Below are 21958 nucleotides of genomic sequence, written 5' to 3' on the forward strand. Positions count from 1 at the left end.
GAAAATTTTATTTAATATTTTTAATTTTATTTAAAAAATTTTTAATTAAAAAATAAAATAAAATAATTTTAAAAAAATTTTTTAAATTTTAAAAATTTTAAATTTTTCATTTTAAAACGCGAAACACTACCAAAAGGTTTCAATGCGGTACCAAACACTGCCAATCAATCGCCAATCGATTAAAAAAAAAAAATTACCACAGTCAAAGTGGGGGGGCTAAAATAAGATCAAAAATTTGTTTTCAATTTCCTAAAAAAACGAGAATTAACTACCAAACGTTTTGAATACGGTACCCAATACTACCAATCAACCACCAAACGATTGGTAAAAAAAATATCAATAATCCACTTGGGGGGGGCTAATAACTTTGTTGAGGTGTGTGCCGGCCGCGACGCCGCGGGACTCGCGGGAGGGCGACGTCGACAGTCGACCGTTTAGCCGAGCGCGGCCAAGGTAGGTCGTCGCCTCGTCGGCGTCGTCGCCGTCAGTGCCGTCTGCCGTCACTCATGGTCACTCACGTCACTGTCAGCAGTGTCAGCGGATAGCACGCGAGGTGGTTAATTACGCGCGTGTACGCAAGTTCTCCCGGCGCGGCGCCCGGTATTACGATTACGCGTTTTTTTCGGTATCGCGAAGAAGCATGCGAACGGATCGCGGGCATCGCGGCGCGCGACGTGGTGCGTGGTGAACGAATGTTTTTTACGAGATTCTTGTTTGCGCGTGCGCGCGCGCGCAAAAGCGACCAAGCAGCCAGCAGGTCGTTGGACGTTTCGACGCCGACGCGACGCCCCGCGCCCGTGGCCCGGGCGGCGGGCGGCGCGAATCGCGGCCGGCGGCAGACTTCGCGCTGGTCGCGCGAAGGAAGAGCCGAGCGAGTGCCGAGTGCCGAGTTCAGTCGGTCGCGCGATCCGAATGAGACATGCGACGACCCTTGATCCGCCATCTCTCCGAGGGTGGCGGCGGCGGCGGCGGCGGCGGTGGCGGTGGTGGTGGTGCTGCTACGGCCGATGGCGGCGACAATGCCGGTAGGCGACAACGTTTAACCGCGAAGGAGGGCAGCGAGGATACGCGCGGAGGATACACCTGGGCTTATCGCGATTACAGCCATCACCTGTCGTTCGGCGATCTCTTCAAGGCCCCTCCCCTGGCTGACTGCCGCGGCCGCGGCCGCGGCCACGGCCGCGCGACATTCGCGGCACTCGCGGCAGCTTCCCCGGAGCCCCGGAACGCCACGATCCACAGGTAGGGTGCTTAACCCCGTTACCTTTTGCCCCCCTTTTTCTGCTTCCCCCCCTTATCTCCGTATCTCCCCGCCTCGCCGCGTCAACGTTTTTCAGCTATCACGGTGTCGTCGGCAGTCGGGCTGTCGGATTCCTTCGACGGCCTTTCTATTCCGCGCTTGAAATAATTAGAGCGCGATTCGAAATCCGATCTGAAGCGAGCGTCGGATAACATCGCGACATCGCTATTAGAAAGCCTCGCCATTATGGCTTATTAATGTATCGTGCTATCTCGATTCGAGCCGAACGCTTCCGGCGTTACTATTCTCGCAAAGGCCGAGTAAATATACCTTTTATACGAGTGAATGAAATTCACTCGTCAAGATCAACACATTCAACATTGCGCGCATATAGACTATAGATATCGTGTTACGCCAATGCCAAAATATATGTTACAACTATGAGCGCTGTTATCAAAAGAATCGAGATGTTTCGCGTGATACAATTTATTTCTATTTACTAAAACATACACTTGTTATTGTAAACGATAATCTATCACAATAATCGTATTTTTCCAAGAAATCACAAAGGAGGAAATATTCTTTGTAATCTTTTACGAATTATAAATAATTCCATATACGTAAATTTATTTACGCATAGCATTGATCATTTGCATTTTATATCATTTTATTCTAATAATAATGTAGTGAGTTTCTATTAAGTTATATTGCTTTTCGCACGGAATTGTTGAGTAACTTTTCTCATAGTTCGTAAAACAGTTCTCCTTATTTTCATAGCTCGCCGCGCTCGCGCTATACTGTGTTCGCATTTCTGTGTTTGCATCGGCCGAAATCCGAAATGCCGAATCTATAATCTCACGCATTCGCGCACTCATGCTCGCGGCATTCGAGCAAATCGATAAGGAAATTCGGCCCCTTTGATTAGCCGGGCTGCAACCTGCAACAAAGGGCTACACAATAAATAAGTATCGCAGAAGTTTGACACGGAAATTCGACTCTCTGATCCAACTGCCAAAGAGTTGCGCAATGGCATTTTTTTTAATGCCATGCGTCGCTTATTTTTCTAATCGTGTAGAACCCTGAACCTGTTAGCAAACGATAAACACCATATTACCTTATACATAATGAGGGGAATAACGCATCGTTTATTATGACGAGGGAGGGACGGAGGGAGGGAGAAATGAATAAATGGGAGAGGGAGGGGGAGGACATCCTCATTTCGTCGGCTTAGCGCACAGTGGTCGTCGATCGACTGTCGAGCGGAGATGATCGTTAAGTAATAAATTAGATTCACTAGGTGCCGGGAATTATGCGACATCGCGCGCGCGCGCGCAAGAGAAGCAAGTAGGGCAGCAGCGTATAGAACGGAAAAACGGAAACGACCTTGAGGAGAGGAGTAGCGTACCCCGAACGGTCCGACCGGTATGGCGGGATGACCCCGCTATTTCGATTAGTTAACGGAGGCCGCCGGCCGCTGTTGGTCGCAAGTCGCAACCGGAACACTGGGAACTGGGTCATCTAGGTTTTTTAAGGGCCTCGCGTCCTCCCCCGCATTCATGATGAATGAAGCGCGTTATGCAAGCTCGACGAGCGATAAACAAGTTGAGAGCGCTACTATAAAACACCGCCATCGAGTTCTTCTAGCTAAAGATCACTTTTCTAACATTCAGAGGAAAAGCGAAAAAAGAAGAAGCGTAGGATTTTATTCAGAAAAAAATATTATGTTGCATTTATGTGCGGAAATAATATAGAATAGTTGATATAATGAGTTTGATTATAACATGGGAAGAACATTTTTTAATCTTAGGATTATTTTATTTTATTATATTTTTAACATTGTGTAATTAAAACGTTCGGGGTGCCACATATGTAATCTTAGAATATTCGTAAAACGTACAAGTTTCATATGTGTGTGTGCGAAATGTCTAAGGAGAAGTCCGATATTTGTGGAACAGGGTAAGGTATCTGTAAAATATTGACGGTTCGGTCTCGAATGTCTCGATAACGTGCCGATAAGTGAGCTATCGATAAACGGGTTTCTGTCGTATTTGATTATATATCCTGCCAATAAGATTGAGTCCGTGAGATTCCATCGCGGCTCGCAATATCGCCCGTGATCTCAAGAGGAAAGGAATAAAAAATAATAAATTAATATTTATATGTATATTAAACGAAATGTCAAACGTTTTTTATGAATTATATCATGCGCATATTAAACGTATTAACTCATTCTTCGCGGTTGTGTCTATAATTATCGTTCATGTAATTTTTCCTGTACTTTTAAATACATACATTGCCTTAGATTTCGAATAATACACAGATGATTGATTTTTATTTGATAAGTATATTTTCGGTTGAGTTTTCGATGTTGTTAGCGATTGGTCATTTTTCGTCTCGTTGACTGCAAAATTGGTGTCGTTTCTTCTCAGATGTTACGTGCACCTATATGTGAACCTGGCACCCGACATTCGAAAAATTAATTTTTTTTACGGAAAACGTTAGCATTTTGTTTGTAGTTGTTTGTAGTAACAAAAATTTCGTTTGTAGTTCAATACATTAAAAGTTATAAACATTTAAAAAATGACTCGCACCCCACTTTGAGATATCTCAAATCCGCTTGCGCCATCTTCTTCAGAATCGTTTGTAGTTGTTTGTAGTGCTTCTCTTTTCGTTTGTAGTTGCACCGTTTATAAAAGTTACAACAATTTAAAAAAATAAAAAAAACCTAACTTTGCCAAATTTGGAGATATCTCAAATCCGCTTGCGCCATCTTCTTCAGAATCGTTTGTAGTTGTTTGTAATGCTTTTCTTTTCGTTTGTAGTTGCACCGTTTCAAAGTTATTATATTTTTGCAATAAATAAAGAGTTTGATTTTGCCAATTTTTTAATTATCTTAAAACTGATTGGAAAAGCACTACAAACAACTACAAACGATTCTGAAGAAGATGGCGCAAGCGGATTTGAGATATCTCCAAAATTGGCAAAATTACACTTTTTGTTTATTGCAAAAATATAATAACTTTGAAACGGTGCAACTACAAACGAAAAGAAAAGCACTACAAACAACTACAAACGATTCTGAAGAAGATGGCGCAAGCGGATTTGAGATATCTCCAAAATTGGCAGTTAGGTTTTTTTATTTTTTTTAAATTGTTGTAACTTTTATAAACGGTGCAACTACAAACGAAAAAAGAAGCATTACAAACAACTACAAACGATTCTGAAGAAGATGGCGCAAGCAGATTTGAGATATCTCAAAGTGGGGTGCGAGTCATTTTTTAAATGTTTATAACTTTTAATGTATTGAACTACAAACGAAATTTTTGTTACTACAAACAACTACAAACAAAATGCTAACGTTTTCCGTAAAAAAAATTAATTTTTCGAATGTCGGGTGCCAGGTTCACATAGGTGTTACGTGCTAACGTCTGACTTGTCAGTTTCCTGAGGCTGACGATGAGTGACGAGTCATTTCATGCTCATCGTCGACGACTTGTTCGAGAGCTTTTCCGCGTCTACGATCGCGCCGAGATTCCGGGATCTGAATGCAAATTTGATATATATCGCCGATGTCGTGCGCGCGGACGATACGCGTCGATTTCGGACGAAGATTAACGACCGCGCGTTAATGACGGTATGGCAGGGGGTCGCGCAAAATAATTCCGCTAAATTTAACGATCGCAATAGGGGCCGAGGAAAAAACGCATGCGACGTGCGCCGGTAATTGGCTATTCTACTCACGATGCACCCGGGTGCTTTATACCTATTCCTATATATATTCCTACAGGGGGTTGTATCCCTCGCGCGCGGTGAATCGTTCGCGATCCAATCCGGCGAAGGGACTCTTTGTCCCTCGACCACGAGAAACAGTAAGATATAACCACACGTCATTTATTATCCCGGAGTTAAAGTTAAATAAATGATAGATACTAATAATAAACAAAACAATAGATAAATAAAAATAAATTGTAAATGTCTCTATACTATAATTAGTATTATAATATGTATATATGCATGTTAAAAATCATGAATCTTGAAACGAGAAAAGATAATTGTTAGTAATGGCATTTTAAAAAGACATTTAAAAACATACGTGAAAGATGAAGAATTTTTGTGAGAAATAATCTTGTAAACATATTTATAAACCTTTGTTAAGTTAGAATCCCTACCACAAAAGCACATAATTCTAGCAATATTAACTTTTTGATTTTATATGTAATATAAATGAGTAAAGTACTTATACGTTAAGCACCTTTATTTTCAATTGCAATTTCCCGCTAAACTGTAATAATAATGTATTATTGACAACATAATTAATTGAAAATATAAAATAGTATCATTAATATTATAAATATTAATACGATATCTGTGGGCGACTGTTGTTATGCGGTTATCAGTGCACCTTTTTAAGCGTATCTCGCATTATCGCACTATTCGTTAGACTTCCTGATTCATTACGGTGAATAAAAGGTGTGACTCTATTCAAGTGGCAATCTTATCAAAGCGATGGTGATGATGGAACAACAACGGTCGTAGTATTTCGTGGAAGGAAAGTGGGCTTTCCACGTGCTCGAGAGGGCCCGAAGTTTTCTGGAGGTGTGTGGAGGCTTTATCGGGCGCAGCTTTCTCAGATAATTTATCACAACAAATATTGATATCGCGCGAGCACGTGCGCATATAGCGAATACCCAGGCATGGTGCACATGTCCAAATAATTCCCCGTTTATTTTTATCCGTTCCTGGGTTTCGTCGCGTACGGTAACGTTAATAAATTCTATTCCGATACCGTAAATCTGTCGGAAAAAATTCGCGCGGGAAAAATGTTGCGCGATCGACCGATCGCTGTGAAATTCATAATATACTTTGGTTCTCGAGCCTCGAGCGATCTTCCGTGGTCGAACAACGGGGTATACTATTAGTATATACGTTCGGTAACTAGTCTCGTGATTTTCCGCCAGTCCCCGAGTCTCTTCTCCGTGCTATTATCTCAATAGAAAATTGTCGACCTTACCGTGACATAATGGCATTAACGTAGAGAAGGATTTCTAAATCAGGGGGTTCTTAACCCTAAGCTTGTCTAACCTAATCTGACCTCTTCTAAGCTAATCTTCTTCTTTCAACAAATAAAGAGAGAAAAAACTGCGGCCTTATGTTCTCAGGCAGAAAAGATTCAAACTGAGCCAAAAACTCCGAGATAAAAGGCATCATTTCTGTGTATCAATATTTTACATATGTAATGAAAAATACAAATAAAATAACTACATGATTGCTCATTTAATAAACAGTTTTGATAATTTATGTAATGACAGAATAATCAATTGTTCAGAATTGAATCATTGTACATCAGTATTTTCATTGGTTTTACCGATTCACTGTGATAAAGGAAGGTACAAAGTCTTGAAAGATTAAAAACTGGTATAAGATAAAATGGTTACATTTTGAACAATTCAATCTTAAATACGCGCGAGGATTTCAAAGGTACGTAAAAACTTTTCGATGATAACTGATGTCATTAGTGCCGGTTAATGACGATGATCGATGGCACTCAAAGCATCGAGAAATGATGCCGATTGGCTCCTGAAAGAGCGCAAACATCTTATCGAACTCGAAAGACCGGCGCGTCGCGGCGATTCTCGAGAGCGGTTCGCGAAGTCCTCTTCTCGAGGATCTCGGACAGGAGCGGAAAGCGGAGCCTGCGGAGCTAGTGGAGGGCTCGAGCGAATAGTGAGCGATGGAGGAGGAGGAAGAAGAGAGGGAGGAGGAGGAAGAGGAGGAGGAGGAGGTGACGGAGACTGTTGCGAGTGGGAGCGAGTGCCACTGACGATGCAAGTACGAGCAGGCTCGTTAAACAGTTGTTCGGCGCTTCGATACGCCGCGCGCCGTCCGCGTCGCGTCTCTCGTCGTTTTCTCTTCGACGTTTCACAACGGGACAAATCTCGATCAGTGTCGAATTTCGACGAAAAGTGCGAAAGAAAGTGTTAACTATACACTGGAAATGCATTGTATATATGTATATCTCGAATCGGTAATTGAAGTAGAAAATCACTATATTTTGAGAAAAACATGCTCAAAATTGCAACCGCGCGACGTAGTAATATTTGAGAGTTTGTAGTATCCAGACCGGAAGTGACGTTATATCTGGACCCAGTGCGAATTACACGTGAGCCATGTACACGTGTACTACATGACTCGCGAAGAACTATAACGAATGATCTGTGAATTATATTGTTATAGCTGTTGTCGTGGGGTGGAAGAGCGGCGTAACGAGACAATCGGATGAAAACTAATGTCGTCAAATGTCAAACAACCCACGTGAACTCGTTACGCGACGGAAACGACGGGGATGCCGGTGATTCGTTTCAATTTCAAGATCATTTCAAGTTCCTCTCTATCTTGATATGTCCGCGGACACTGTCGGGGTGTCGTTCGTGAAACGTTGTTTGCCCGAATTGAAAGGAAAATAATTGAAAAATGAAAGATATTTGTTTGATACAGGCGAAAAGGAGATGATTTCTCATAAAAAAAATATGAGTAAGTTAATTTCGAACGAGTCTTGAAAAAGATTAAAGTATAGATGCGCGTCATTAATCGAAAGACGATTAGAGGTATATCGGGATTTTTAGTCGCGATTTGTCAAGGTCTTCTTGCTCGCGGTCCACTTCGCGAGACGACAACAGGACCGACTAACTGCATTGTCTCGACGGCAATCGCGACGTCGATTCGACGAAACATTCGACAGACGTAAAATCAATCTTAAATCCCTTTTTTGTGTAAAATACCTTATGTAAATTGTGTTGTTTTTTTTTGTTATCCACGACCGATCGTGGACCGATTCTCGTCGTTTCCATCTCTTCTCTGAGAATTCGATTTCTCGATGAAATCGTAATATATTGATCGTCGGCTAACGAATTGTGTTTACTATAATTGTGTTCTAATTCAGTAGTCTAATTTCCTCATATTCATGCCGTATATATAACATTAAACGTGATCGCCTCTCGGAAGAGGCAGATGATAGAACAATATATGCTCATCACAAATTTCTATGTTCTATACACGGTTCATTTGTCGTTATATTGAAAATCGAAACGTATATCTTCTCTTGCAATTTTTTTTTAGAAATATGAATTTTTGTAATATTTATTGGTACGGAGGTTTGGTATGGAGATTTTACAAACATCTATGATGTTTAAAAATATATTTTCGAACGAAGTCACGATTAAATGTACGGCGCGAATACGAATCTATGTATTTAAAATACATCATTGTGTAGTTACATTCTACATGGAATAGTGAAAATTCAGGCTTTGTCGTCGATCGGGTAGCCGAATAACCGTGCGTCTCCGGTGCAAGGTGACTCGCGCGAAGCACGCGCGGCTTCGTTTCGAGGCATCGGGGACGTGGTACCGTTCGATAACTCGCGTTAGACTTGCCCGGGATATCGGTCATCGGCGACGTGCGATTATTTTGGCATCGGGATCGTGACGATTCCGGCGACAATTTCGATCTCTGACAGGAGTCTCGTATACATGTGACGGAACGCCGACCGATTCAGCATACGAGATGCTGAAAATACGCATGCTGGATTACATCGGTGATACTGGGTGAGTGCTGCATGCACCTATATACATGCAACAACTTACATACATTATGCATTTAGAATATACAGGATGGTTCTTATATTTTGAGGCATCAGGTTTTGGATCGAGAATGTATAATTCGTACTTGTAAAAATAATAGCTCGCATTAAGAGGTAGAAACTTGAAAATTGACTGTTTTTGAAAAATATTTAAAAAAAGTTTTCTAAATAAATTGTTTTCTGCACATTTTAAGCTATATAAAATGATTATGATATTTCGAATATGTCTAAATATCTATAAAAAGAGATTGAACGTATAGCCTTCTCCTCGCAATCTGAATGATTAGAAGCTGCAGATCAAAGAAGAATATTAATAAACTTGTTTTAAATTTTTATTTGATTTGTTACTTGACATGAATAAAATTTGATGCGATACTTGGTTTTTCATATGTTTAAATTGCGCAAATTTAAAAGTCGCTGTTTAAGTAGATCGAGAATGAGGACGTAGACGGCGTTTCTTCTTTTCTCTTTGAAAGAACTCACGTGTCGAAAGCGAGCTTGTTTTGTTAGCATTACTAATCATTGCCTTAGATTTCGTGATCGCGCCACGAAAAATGCGCCTGCGGCAGCAACGAAATTACCCTCGTTAAGGCTCGTTTTGGTGTCGGAAAGCAAATGGCTCCCCGATCTCGTCCACTAGAAACGCGCATATCGCTCATCCGGAATACCAATGAACATACCGCGGAGAACAAGGCTGATCATTCTTTCCCACTTCGGTTGTATAACGACGTAGCCTCTCGAGCGAGTTTGATGCGGATCAAGCTCGAGATGGAATTAGAACGACCTAAGAGCCGCTCTCGCACTCTCGGAACGATATATCGGGAATGATAAAAGGGACTCCGAAATGGAGGGTCTCATTTTCATTGAGAGACCACGCTACTGCCTCCCGCATCCCGCTTATCGCCAACGAATTAATTCGACGTTAGCTACACTTCGATCAGTTCTATTCTAGTTTCTATATGCATAGCTGATTTTAGAAAGGGCGATGTGTCGTCCTGGTGCCTAGCGACGCGGGCCGTTTAAATGTTTAGTACCAATCATTATTGCTGATATTTCATAATGATAATTGATAACTTGGTCACTCTCTATTAATTGTCTGTTAAATAAAATAATATAAAATAATTTGTATTTAGTTAGTTAATTAGATAACTTTATTGCTTTCCCTGGGGGTTAAAAGACTTCAGTTTTATATTTTATACTATTTTATAAAGCCTATCAACCATATGGTTATATTTATATCACATTTTACTATTTTACTATTGCTCATCTTCTTACTCTTTCTCCTTTGCTCTATCTTCTCCCTCTCTTGCACGCTCTGCCTTCTCCCATCATTTTATTATCTAGTCATCCCCCTGTCCTTCCTCTCCTAATATTTCTATCACCTTCTCTTTAGTTCTTATCCCATCATCTGTTACACTCTTCCCATATGTGCTCCCGCGTCTCGACCCTCTAACCACACAGTGTGCATTTCTAAATAATTTACATCTATATCTTACACATGTTTTATAAAAATTCAAGTCATTATTTGAGTACTATGTACACACATATATTACAATATATTCTAGGTAATTCGATTGACTGTAGAATTTATCATTTACTACAGATTAATCCACAAATTAACGTTATTTTATTTTCTGGCAACAGCTTCTTGTCGTCGCTACACGTCACTTTTACGACGTCCTTTATTAGCGTGAAAAAAAGACATCTGACACACGCTTGTTGCGAGTTGCAAGTGATGCAATTCCCTCTCCGCGACCGATCCGCTGCCATATCTGCACGGGCGAGTCGAGAGTGTGACGCGGATATATTTCTAATTTCCTGCTTATTCCGCGTCAACCCACACTGTCCGTTCATCCGGGATATAATGACAGGCGCCTCGTGGGTGCGAAACGTTGGCAAATTAATCGAACGAGGTCGTCGTCGGATCTCGGGCGAGCAAGCGGGCGAACGAACGAGCTAAACGAGCGCACGGCACCGGCGATAATAAGGTTTCACTCGGTGAAACTTTTCCAACGTCGTATTTACGCGCGCACGCTGGACACGCTCGTTGTTCGCCAAGGTGGCGAGTCGACTTGACCGAAAGTAGAGATGACTATATGAACGACTATGAAAATAGTTATTTGTTCGCGAAAAATTCAAAAAGTGTAAGACGCTAATCCCGCACAAATATTATACCATATGTGAGAGGATATTATAGGTATTATAAACTATTCCAAATAATATTTTATTTCAAATTAAATATTTTAAATATACGTGAAATATATATGAAAAAGGATAATATAAATCTGACTTTCCAAACTATATCAATGGATCACGTTCACGAGACAAACTCAATCGATGTGTCATCGTGCGTACGCGACGCATACATCCTGCGTCCCGCGATGCAGGAAGTTATGAGGAAAGAGGAAACTTATTCAGGAAACGCAACCGCGGAATGCGTGAAATTTCCCGAGAACTGTCGTTCATTATGATTCAAGGAATAACATATATATGGTACTGGCGCAATAATAAATGATTACATGTCATGATGGACATATTGATAAAAAGTACGGCGATAATATTTGCAATTAACGTTTTGCGCGATTTGTAACGACGCTTAAATCGTCGATCGAAGGATATGCGATATGAAATTATATTATTACATCGCAATTATAAAAAATTCTAAAATATAATTTTACTAACTAGTTGTGTGCGAATGTATAGGTTATGAATACATCCATTTTAAAAAGAACAATCTTTTGCAAATCAATATGAAATATATTTTTCAGAGTTACTCGTTCGTTTTCGAGTCTTGGACGCAAACATCTTCTGTTTTCGTAAAACTGTCGGCTCATAAATCCCGGGGCTACACAACATTATGGCTGCTTGAATTCGCGATTGTTCAATTCCGCGGATCCCGCAGACTACGGACTGATATAGCTCTCTCTGTATCATTTCTTAATTTCTCAGCATCATAAATCCTTTTTTCCGCAATTCCTTATACGGGCGTATATAGCGTGCACGCTTCCATTATAAAATTCTTTCATAAAACACACCCACCGGTGTGTCTGTTAGATTAATCGCGGTTTTATATTCTTTCAAATATCTCATCAAAGATAACTATCCTCACTCCGAGGGTGCTGTCTCTTCTCTTTTCTTCGTTTTCCATGTTCGATTCTCCTTCGTAGACACACGGTGCAACGCCGGCACGGAGACGCTTTATATTCGTGGAAATGATAATCCGCGAGGCAAGACTGCTCGGTACGTCGGGGACTACCTACGTGTATTCGTATACATGGGTGTACAGTGCGTTTCAAACGACCATTTACATGAAGTATTTACGAAACTTGAGCGCGGTATTCCACGACTTAGGGAAAACTGAAGAACTCAGAACGAAAGTAGGTCGAGTCCATAATTCGCAGGACCTACTTTAGATATTGCACTAGATATTTGTTTTTTCTCAAATATCTATTCAAGTGAACCTAGAAATTCATTTTATACTTGTTCCGAAACTTTTGAATATTTTGAAAGTTTCGTGTGTTATGATAGCTCCATTATAAATTAACATTTGTCGCTACATTTTTGATACGGTTCTTTATATATTCGAAAAGTAAACAGAAATAACTTCAACATTTTACTTTTGCTGATACTTAAGGCACGCTCACATATTGACAGTTGTTATATAAATTTTTTATGAAAAGATGTATCAAATACTCAAAGTTTGAAAGGTACAGTTCAATAATCAAATTTTAATTAGAGATCAACTGATCATAAAAAGCAGATGATTATTTCCATGAAATCTGATATAATGATATATTAGATATTTTAAGTATTGTACGAATTATTGGAATATTTTGTAATATTATATACGTGATAAGATAATTATCGGATCTCTTGTTATAAAACATTTTTATTTGTATCGATAAAAAGTCCAGTTATTAGTAAATAGAAATAAATAAGTCGTGAAAAATTAGAATATATCAAACTTACTTATTTATTATTAAACTGGATTTAATTAATAGTTATTAGCCGTCTTCTCATTAAATAAAGTAATTTAAATATATTATTGGACGGTAAATTATTTTCTGCTCGTCTTCTTTTGGAAAAAAGTTTTTATACAAATACAAATTTCTTTATGTAAAAAAATCTATAAATATTACTTTTTTGTATCAGCTTATATGACATTTAATCTTAGCACCACTTAGAAAGACCAAAGTCAGAGAGAGTTCAAACGTTATATTAAATAAATATTTAAGAAAGTGAAGTAACACAACCAAAAATTAATAGTATTCTATAGCTAATTTATTTTTATTTCACGTCTTTTGTCATTGAATTTCACGCGCGGCTTTAGAATATGAAATTTTTATTGAAATTTAATGCCTACATAGTACTCCCATCTTATGGATGAAGATTAGAATAATATTCTTATGCACTCTTTAATGTATTTTTGTGAAATAAAAATTCGTAAAGCATGACACATAAGAGTATTATTCTAATCCTCATCCATGAGACGGGAGCTCCATGTGGACATTAAATTTCAATAAAAATTTCATATCAAGAGACAGTGTCTCGCGTCAAGTGTAAGCGTTCGTGACACGGACAGCGAGACCGAAAATGTCTCTATTTCTAAAGACGTCAATATTCGACTTATCATAGTACTTTTTCATTTTATTTATGTTTTTGCTTCTTTGCTATTTGATTTAATTTAATTTAATTCAGTTAATTTCCAATCTAATCTAATAATTGGATAAATAACAAACAAGGAACTAATAGAAAGGGGCTTTGAGAGTTCAACGTGGTTGACGGTATGTAAAAGCTAACGTTATATCGATTTTTATATAATAATTATAGAATAACTAATACGGCAACACACAATATTAAATGATGTTCGCCGGTGAGAAATAAATGAGTAACTTCAAAATTTGGTGGTCTAAAAATAGCGTAATTTTCCACGAGGAAATCTAGTAAAACCTGGCTAATGATCATGTTTTATTATATGATCGAAATTAAAATGAGTCATAACTTGAGCAAAAGGAGAAGCAAAGTCACTTAGCCACACTAGCTCCATAGCGGAATTGAAACGTCCGATTTATAATTATTATCCTATTCAAGATCGATATAATGTTAATTCACTTATCGTCAACCGCGTTGAACTCTCAAAGCCCCTTTTTACTTGTCACTAATCTAATCAATAAATTCAAAATTTTAATGCATTATAATTTTATAACAAAAAAATTTTAATATATTACATTACTCGTACTTGACGCGTGTAAAATGTTCAATACAAATTGACGATTCATTTCAAAATTAAATATTTGTAATAATTTGTCCCAGAGAAAGCCCATCTATTCCAAAAGTTAATGGTTGTTTACGAAATGTTATATTTATCTATATTTTTCACTTAATACATATATGCATTTTTATATTATACGTATTTGATACAATTTTCACGTAGATCCAATATAATCAGTACTAAAACAATCAGACGTAATATGGCACTTACCGATACGATGCGCAATTATGGAATTACGACTACTATGTTGAAAAGCTAACGTTGAACTACAAAATAGAAATGTATGAAAATTATAGCAATTTACAAAGTAATTGATATTTGAGGGAATAATTGTTACCCTCATATAACATGATTATAAACAATTCTACAAGCAACAAATGAAATAAAAGAGGCTAATTTGCCTCGTGGTTGCTCCGCGGTCGCCCGATACCTCCCAAGCTTTCTCCTGTTCTCAAACTTCTGCACTCGTACGCGACACGACACAACACTCGAGAAAACACGGTTAATTGCGATCGCGTGTACTATAATTACCGGAATAGAATAATCACACCGCACTTTGCACAGCACCCTGGCGTTAATCACCCGTAACGCGCATTTTACTATCGTGCATTAATGTAACAGAATCAAACGCTAGCATAACTCGCGATTATAAGTAATCGTCCATTTCTATCAACTATTAACAGAATATTAGCAGAGTAACCTTAATCTCGATTTAATTTACTTTTTACCTTCTAATTCTTTAATTTCTAATTCTTAGAACTACAACTTAGCAGAAGATAAAAAGTATAAGTTAAACCGAGATTAAAGTTAATCTACGTTGGTATAAATGGACACAGGTGGTAAATAATTTGTAATTAATGACTGATTATTGAAACAGATATTTCGCGCGATTTCTTTGTCTGGGAACCGAGACAAATAGCAATTTTTTTAAAATAATTTATTAATTCCTTTGCAATATTTGTATTTGACAATTATCTCTTTTACAGTGTTCGGATTTAAACACATATATTCATATTGCACTTTGAACTTTTTTAAATGTAATTTGTCCACCACTTTGCGATTTATAACACGGAATAGTATACGAATCACCGGATCATTTAGGTAACGAGAAACCGTGTTACATCAATCACATATTGGTAATTGACATGAAACGGTATATTTATAGCACACATGTTTATTTCATAATACGTTAAATATTTCGTAGAAGGCTAAACCGGCTGGCGTGATGTTATCTTGATGTTTGTTTTGTTTAACAGGCACGTATGATGCAAGGTCGTCGTGCGCTATATGTGTTGTGTATTTGTACGGCGAGACAATCAGCAGATATCAGCGTTCCTTATATATCCTCGCATTATTAAGGTGCGATTTCATTGACGCTAGAAACCAGCGGCAGCGTCAAGAAAATGTAGTGGGGGAAGAAGTTCCGTTGAATTTTGCGGTACGCTAAAAAGTTGAGACGGTCTGAACTTTTTCCCCCACTACATTTTCTTGACGCTGCTGCCGCTGGTTTCTAGCGTCAATGAAATCGCACCTTTATCCATCGAAACGTGATCGTGTCTAAAGGTGCGTGTCCACCTGCGAGTAAGAACTCTCGAGAGCAAAAAGAGAGAAAGAGAAAGAGACTCTCGAGAGTATCTCTCTCTCTCTTTCTTTTTGCTCTCGAGAGTTCTTACTCTCAGGTGGAGACGCACCAAAAGAGCAGGAGACGTCAAACACGATTATTTCCTATGAATTAGCAATTAATTGGCACGTTTGATTAACTCCCGCGATTGTACATGTATTGGTTATTCAACGAAATGAATATTTCGAGAGACATTCATTTTATACAGCGTATAAAACTTGGAATTTGTACATATGTGAAACTACATATGTGATCAATATGAAATCGAGCTACGTCGAGATGTTATATGTTTAATTAACAGGCACAGTGTCGTACTTTTGTCGCATTAGTTTCGCGATTGCGTTTCATTGGGATTCCGTCGCAAAGGAAAATTTAGTAAAGTGCGCGTTACGTGTGATTAATGCGCATTTTCTATTCCGATGAATACGCGCGATCGTAGCCATGTTTTCGTGGGTGTTACATCGAGATACGTATACAAGTGCAATGAAGAAGTCTGACAAAGAGGCCTGAAAGGTATCGGACGACCGCGGAACATAGCAAATTATTCTCTTTTATTTTACCTTTTATTTTACGCTCGTAGAAATAATTATTTATTTTATATGCAGATAATTATTCTTCAGATGTTAATTACTACATTGCTATAATTTTTATATATATTCTATTTTATACATTAACGTAATCACAATTCTGCCGCTGCGCATCGTATCAGTGAATAAAATTATTTTAGGAAATTTGAAGAAAAATTATATCAGACATATATATAATATACATATAGGTTGAGTCAACGAAAATTTTCGTGGCTCGTTGTTTTAACTGATTGATTCGCACGAAATATGTTGAAACATGTCAATTTTATTTTTAAGGAAAATATATAATTATTATCATATGAATTTAACCGTGTTGCTTTAAAGCCGTGTTACATAATTTCTTATTCGAAAATCTTAAATGGCAATAGGAATCAAATATTTCTTATCTTTTTATTCTCTTTACTATATATGTTCTTTGTTTTAACTATTTTAATTTGTTATATTTAGTATTTAATGGTTGAAGAAGACTGTGGAGTTTGAAACAATCCACCATGTATATTTAAAAGTTATCAAACTACTTTTTTTTGTTTTCGAATTTAACATCTCTCGCGATTGCTCGTTTATTGGCCCTTGAACTTTCTACAGTGTTTTAAGTAACACATCGTTTTAAAAATCTAATTTTCTTTACAACCATGTCTGTTTTTTTTTTTTTTTTTTTTTAATTTAGATAAATGCTTCTCGATAAATCGTATTTGAAGGTCTTATAGATATTTAGTCTAAATAATGCACATCTTAAACTATGAGCGAGTAAAAAATATGAATGTCGTTATGCTAATATCGGAAGAATGAGAACATCAAGGGCAAGAAACCGGAGCTTCTAACCGTCGCGTATAAAAGATCATGCATCAATGCAGCGTCGGCTATTAAAAAAATCAAGTTCTCGATCTGCTGAATGTGCTTCATATCCACGCCCATTTCCGTGTATTTTGAAAAGGATGTAACCGTTGGGGTGAATCGTGCGAGCAACGTGGACATTTTTCGGTCATCAGGTTACCTTACCGTAACGGAAAGAACGTCGAAAGGTAAGCCCGCCCAGGATTTATTTACCGCGGCGTTTTGATATTCGAGAAAAGGAAAGAAATGAATGGTAAGTTTTGCGCTCGCGGGATTTTTGATCACGTTGAATATTTCGATAAACGCGAAACGGCCTGAAAATACTTTAGGGTAAATTGGAGAGATAAAGCTCTGTTGGATAAAATCTTTTGTAAAATGAAATTAATTTATTCTTGTGGAAATTTAGTGTTGAAGTTGTCTCATTGTACATATCTTATAAAAAGTCTATGCTTATCCTAATTATTACAATTAATATATATATATATATATATATATATATATAATATATAAAACATATATAATATATAAAACAACTTTATAATACAAAAATGATGGATGCGATCGAAAATATTCTTGCTTGCTACTTGTAATTTGGAAAAAGCGTGTGATTTCTATGACACTTTAGTTACCCTTACCGTTTTTCTAAAAATCCCAGAGTATTCTCGAACCGTAAAAGCGCTTGAGATGTGGTCTATCGAAATCGGGGATTGTGGTGTCCCGCGATAGCTGCACTTAAAACATGTTAATAATTACCACTAACGCGACACGCGACTCGCTAAGTGCCGGCGTACCGTATACGTATATATACGTTGAAGTGGCAGAACCAGTTGCGAATGAAAGTAAGACGCGGGGAAAATCGTGCGATTAGATAATTCCTGTCACCTTATAGAGCTAGCTCCGCTTCTTTCCTATGTTATATCCTCTCCGATGTTTCTACCGATATTTCTGATTTATGAGGGACATGAAATATCATCTCATAGCGCTGTAATATTGAATTTGCGAAACATTAAATAATAATTTTTCTCATAATCTTGTCTCATAATTTTTAGAAATTTTATTTAAAATTGCAATAGAGGGTTATTCTGCCATACGATAATGATTAAAAAACTGATAATTATTAATGTAAGATCTATTGCGTCAAAGTTGTGGCTTACATAGGCCATTAAGGATCTATCAATATTTTTAAATTATGTTATTCGAACTTAAGAGTTTTTTAGGTTGCTAGATACTAATCTGAATTATTAATATAAGTAAAAAATATTTGGTAGACGCTTAATGGTCTAAATATGGTAAATAGCAACTTTGACGCAATAAATTCTATATCTCTAATAATATACTATAAATATTTTTTTAACCATAATTGACATAACAAATTCTTTTTAAGGGAATAAAGTTTCCCTTGTGAAAGTCTTTTGTAAGCACGTGAGGACTGGCGAGAGCAGGACGAGCGTGGCCTAGTAGATAGCGCACCGGTCTATTGAGCCAAAGGTCCCGGGTTCGATTCCCGGTAGAGCTAGAAAAATTATATTCGCTCGTTCTCCTCTCGGAAGGCAATGGCAAACCACCGAGAGTATGTCTTATTGCCAAGAGAACTTCTCTAAAAGAAGTGGAAGGATTAGTGTCACCCAATAGCAGTTCACCGTTGGAATGTGAGTTGTGCTCTCGATTCAGATAGAAGATAAAAATTCGTGTGACCATTTTTTTATAAATCATGTTTTGGAAGACAGTAGTAGGCGTCTCATCAGAGAGATTAGGTTTGATAACCCATCCCCAGAACGCCGTCGCATTGTGACCAAAACTCTGTTGGATAGAAATTGGATACCTCTCCGAACGTCTGTAATGTAAGTTTAAAATTTCCAATTTCTTTAACAACATACTCAAGTTTAATTGCAAAATTTCTTCAACACGTCACTTATCGTAGTTATAATATGTTAAAATACACTAAAATAACCCTTTTTGCAACAGCAAATTTTTCAAAAATGTGACGTAATAGAGCAATTTAATAAAACGGGATCATATTTAGTACCTAAAAACTATGAAATTGGGTGACGATTAACTTCATTGTTGTGCATTTTTTTGTTGAATATTTTTATTTTTGTTATATAAATTAATTTAGGCGTCACATTGCATTTTGTCATATTAATTTTTACGTGGAAATCAATCTTTTAAATATAACTAACAATAAGTGTGAAATCTAAAGTTTCTGCTTTTGAAAAGCTGTTTTTGCAGTCGACTGTAGCACACAATGTACTGTGACCTGACGCATTCGTGAGTTCGAGCAATAATCCCTTGACACCCGCAACGTGAACATGGACGAAATTCTTCGCGTGCGTATATGTGCACGCGCGAATATATACGGTGTTCCGTTTTGTCGTTAGAGATAAATCTGTCAAATAAAAAATCTACAATAAAATATTTATATTGACATCCCTGCATTAAATCACTTGATAGTGAACGTTTATCTCTTTCACAATATGTCATTCGCGTGTAAGTAGATTGAGCAAGAACTTTTCACACACACATTGCGCGTCGTTTAAAAGAAATATTACTTTAACATCTATTTTTATTCAATAAGAGGACATGCTTTTTTTTTAATCCGTTACTGATGTGAGCCGAATAAGGAGATAGCTTGATTTCTCTCTCGTCAGTTCTTGAAATGCGCACCATTTGTTTTGAAATATAGACGTGTAGGTAGTGGTATGACCTATTCTTTAAACGATCTTGCACATACGAACCATTTGTCGCATCCACCGAGACGACCATTAATGCTAAATATCGAGGTCACCGGAAAAAGCTGATTTATTATACCATCGCTCGTGGCTTCTGATATGTCGATATTATCTTTAAAAAGATTAGCAATACTTAATATTCTTGTCAAAAATATCCGGGAATCAAATGAAATATACATAATGGATATAATCGTCTCTGCGACCTTAAACGATTTTAAATTCACACATTTTTGCAGGTATATAATCGCGGATAAATTGTTAGTGTTACAGCTCCGTTTTTATCTCTTCTAACTTATTGATAGACGTAATGAGATGACGGCATTTTCAAAGCATTTAGTTTCGTTAATTACAGAGAATATTTAGTGATTCACAATTACGATAACGATACTCGAAATTGATGTTGATGCGGTTACGCGAGTTGTTCGTCGACACCCGGTATATCATTGCCGCGTATCATGCGTTTATTCGTACTCGCGTGTTCGCAAACAACGCGCACAGAGGAATATCGAACTCTCGTCGCGAGAATGCTCACGAGAATTCGCGTTTCGCCGCACGAAGGTGATCGTCGAATACCAAATCCAAGGATATTCTCGCGCGTCCATCCCGCTACCCCGTTCCTAATCTCGCGAGTCGCGACAATGCGAGGGAACTGATAGAAATCGCGCATTAAAGTCAGCCTGTAAAGTATGCCGTAGAGTGTAGACAACGCGTGTCAAGTGCCAAGCCGTAATAAACAGAAACATTTATCGTGATTTTTATTTTCCACATACAATATGACTAAAGCGAAATTAAATGGATAAAATTATCGAGTTGACAGAAGACAGTAATCGTTATTACTGTCTCCTGTCGCTGAAATACCTGTTTTTATAGAGGCACGAGTTCTTTGCTGCGAATGTCTGAACAATCGCGTTTTACTGCGATGAAGAAAAAACAAGTTACATGCATGCTTCGATTGCATCTTTTAGAATTTCAAAAGAATGTATATCTATATTTATCAGATAGATTCTGCAATACACACATTCTTTACTTTATAATGTATTCTATAAAATATTTACTCTGTTAAAGAAATACTTATTTCCGAAAGATGAGATATATATTTCTACATGGAACGGAAAAACGTTTTCCGTTAATTAATTTAAAGAGATGTAAATTGGAGAAATTAAGGTCCCTTTAACCCGTAGAAAAAACGTGAAATTGAAAACTTGATCAATTCTTGCCTAGAAGTGCCAAGAGCAAACTTTTTTTTTTTAGTCGACAAACCAAGTTGGTTCACAGTTTTTCAATGTTCATATCGGAAAGACATTATATATATATTGCCAGTCAGGTCGATTTAAATTACTTTAATTGTTTTTTTTTTAACATTTAAAAATAAATTGACAGACTTCTTCGCGAGTAATAAGACGTCGCGTCTCGGTTTTTTTGATCCCTTTTATCCTTCCGCGCGCGGCAACGCCAACGGCGCGTATACACCACTATATCCTGCCTTTATACGTCGTTAGTCAATGTCTCACCGTGGAAAGGGACATCAGCTCGATTTACGAAGCGCCGACAGGAAGAAGGATTTCCATTCGTGTTAGTCGCGCGAGAAACGGAGGGAAAAGAACGCGGCGACATTCGCACGTTCGTCTCTTTGTCGACGTGCTTCACCGCAATGTTAATCCCGTGGAAGCAACAATACTTCGACATTACACGCAGGTGCGAGTAATATATCTGCATTGAACATGAACCTTGAAAATATTTCGATCCTCGTTCCGACTGTGCATTTAGCGTTACTCGCGATTATCGACATCGTGTCGACATTGCGATCGACTTTGCACATGTTGTTCATTATTAAATAAGCTTGAATAGCTAGAAGGAAAGTTTTGTTACTAAATTATTGACCTCTCTGATCCTTCTGATCTGGAATTGTTGATATTTCCATCAGCTAACGATAAGTAATTGTCAGGGAAAATTTTCGAAAATTGACTTATTAGATGTTAAATTACGCGCTGCATTAATTTTACGTCAAATTTAATTATCCCGCCAGTTGCGGAGACTGT

At 37.8% G+C, this 21958-nt stretch overlaps 1 protein-coding gene across 5 annotated transcripts in view; it reads left to right on the forward strand.

Annotated features, from left to right (window-relative positions):
• The window catches only part of LOC143905616 (rap1 GTPase-activating protein 1), a 110297-nt gene that overhangs the window by 11150 nt on the left and 77189 nt on the right, over positions 1-21958 (forward strand). Inside the window, exons 1-2 of one of the 5 annotated variants that reach the window (XM_077421132.1) lie at positions 7087-7771; positions 8754-8841. The exons of 2 other annotated variants lie outside the window; for them this stretch is intronic. In XM_077421132.1, the coding sequence (XP_077277258.1) occupies positions 7747-7771; positions 8754-8841 (113 nt within the window). In that variant the 5' untranslated portion in view covers positions 7087-7746. Of the gene's footprint in view, positions 1-793; positions 1243-7086; positions 8842-21958 lie in introns of those variants that run through there. 2 more of the 5 variants (XM_077421130.1, XM_077421133.1) reach the window with 2 other exon arrangements.

The sequence above is a fragment of the Temnothorax americanus genome, unplaced genomic scaffold (assembly GCF_048541705.1).
Source record: "Temnothorax americanus isolate GAGA-0224 unplaced genomic scaffold, ASM4854170v1 Scaffold64, whole genome shotgun sequence".
NCBI lineage: Eukaryota > Metazoa > Arthropoda > Insecta > Hymenoptera > Formicidae > Temnothorax > Temnothorax americanus.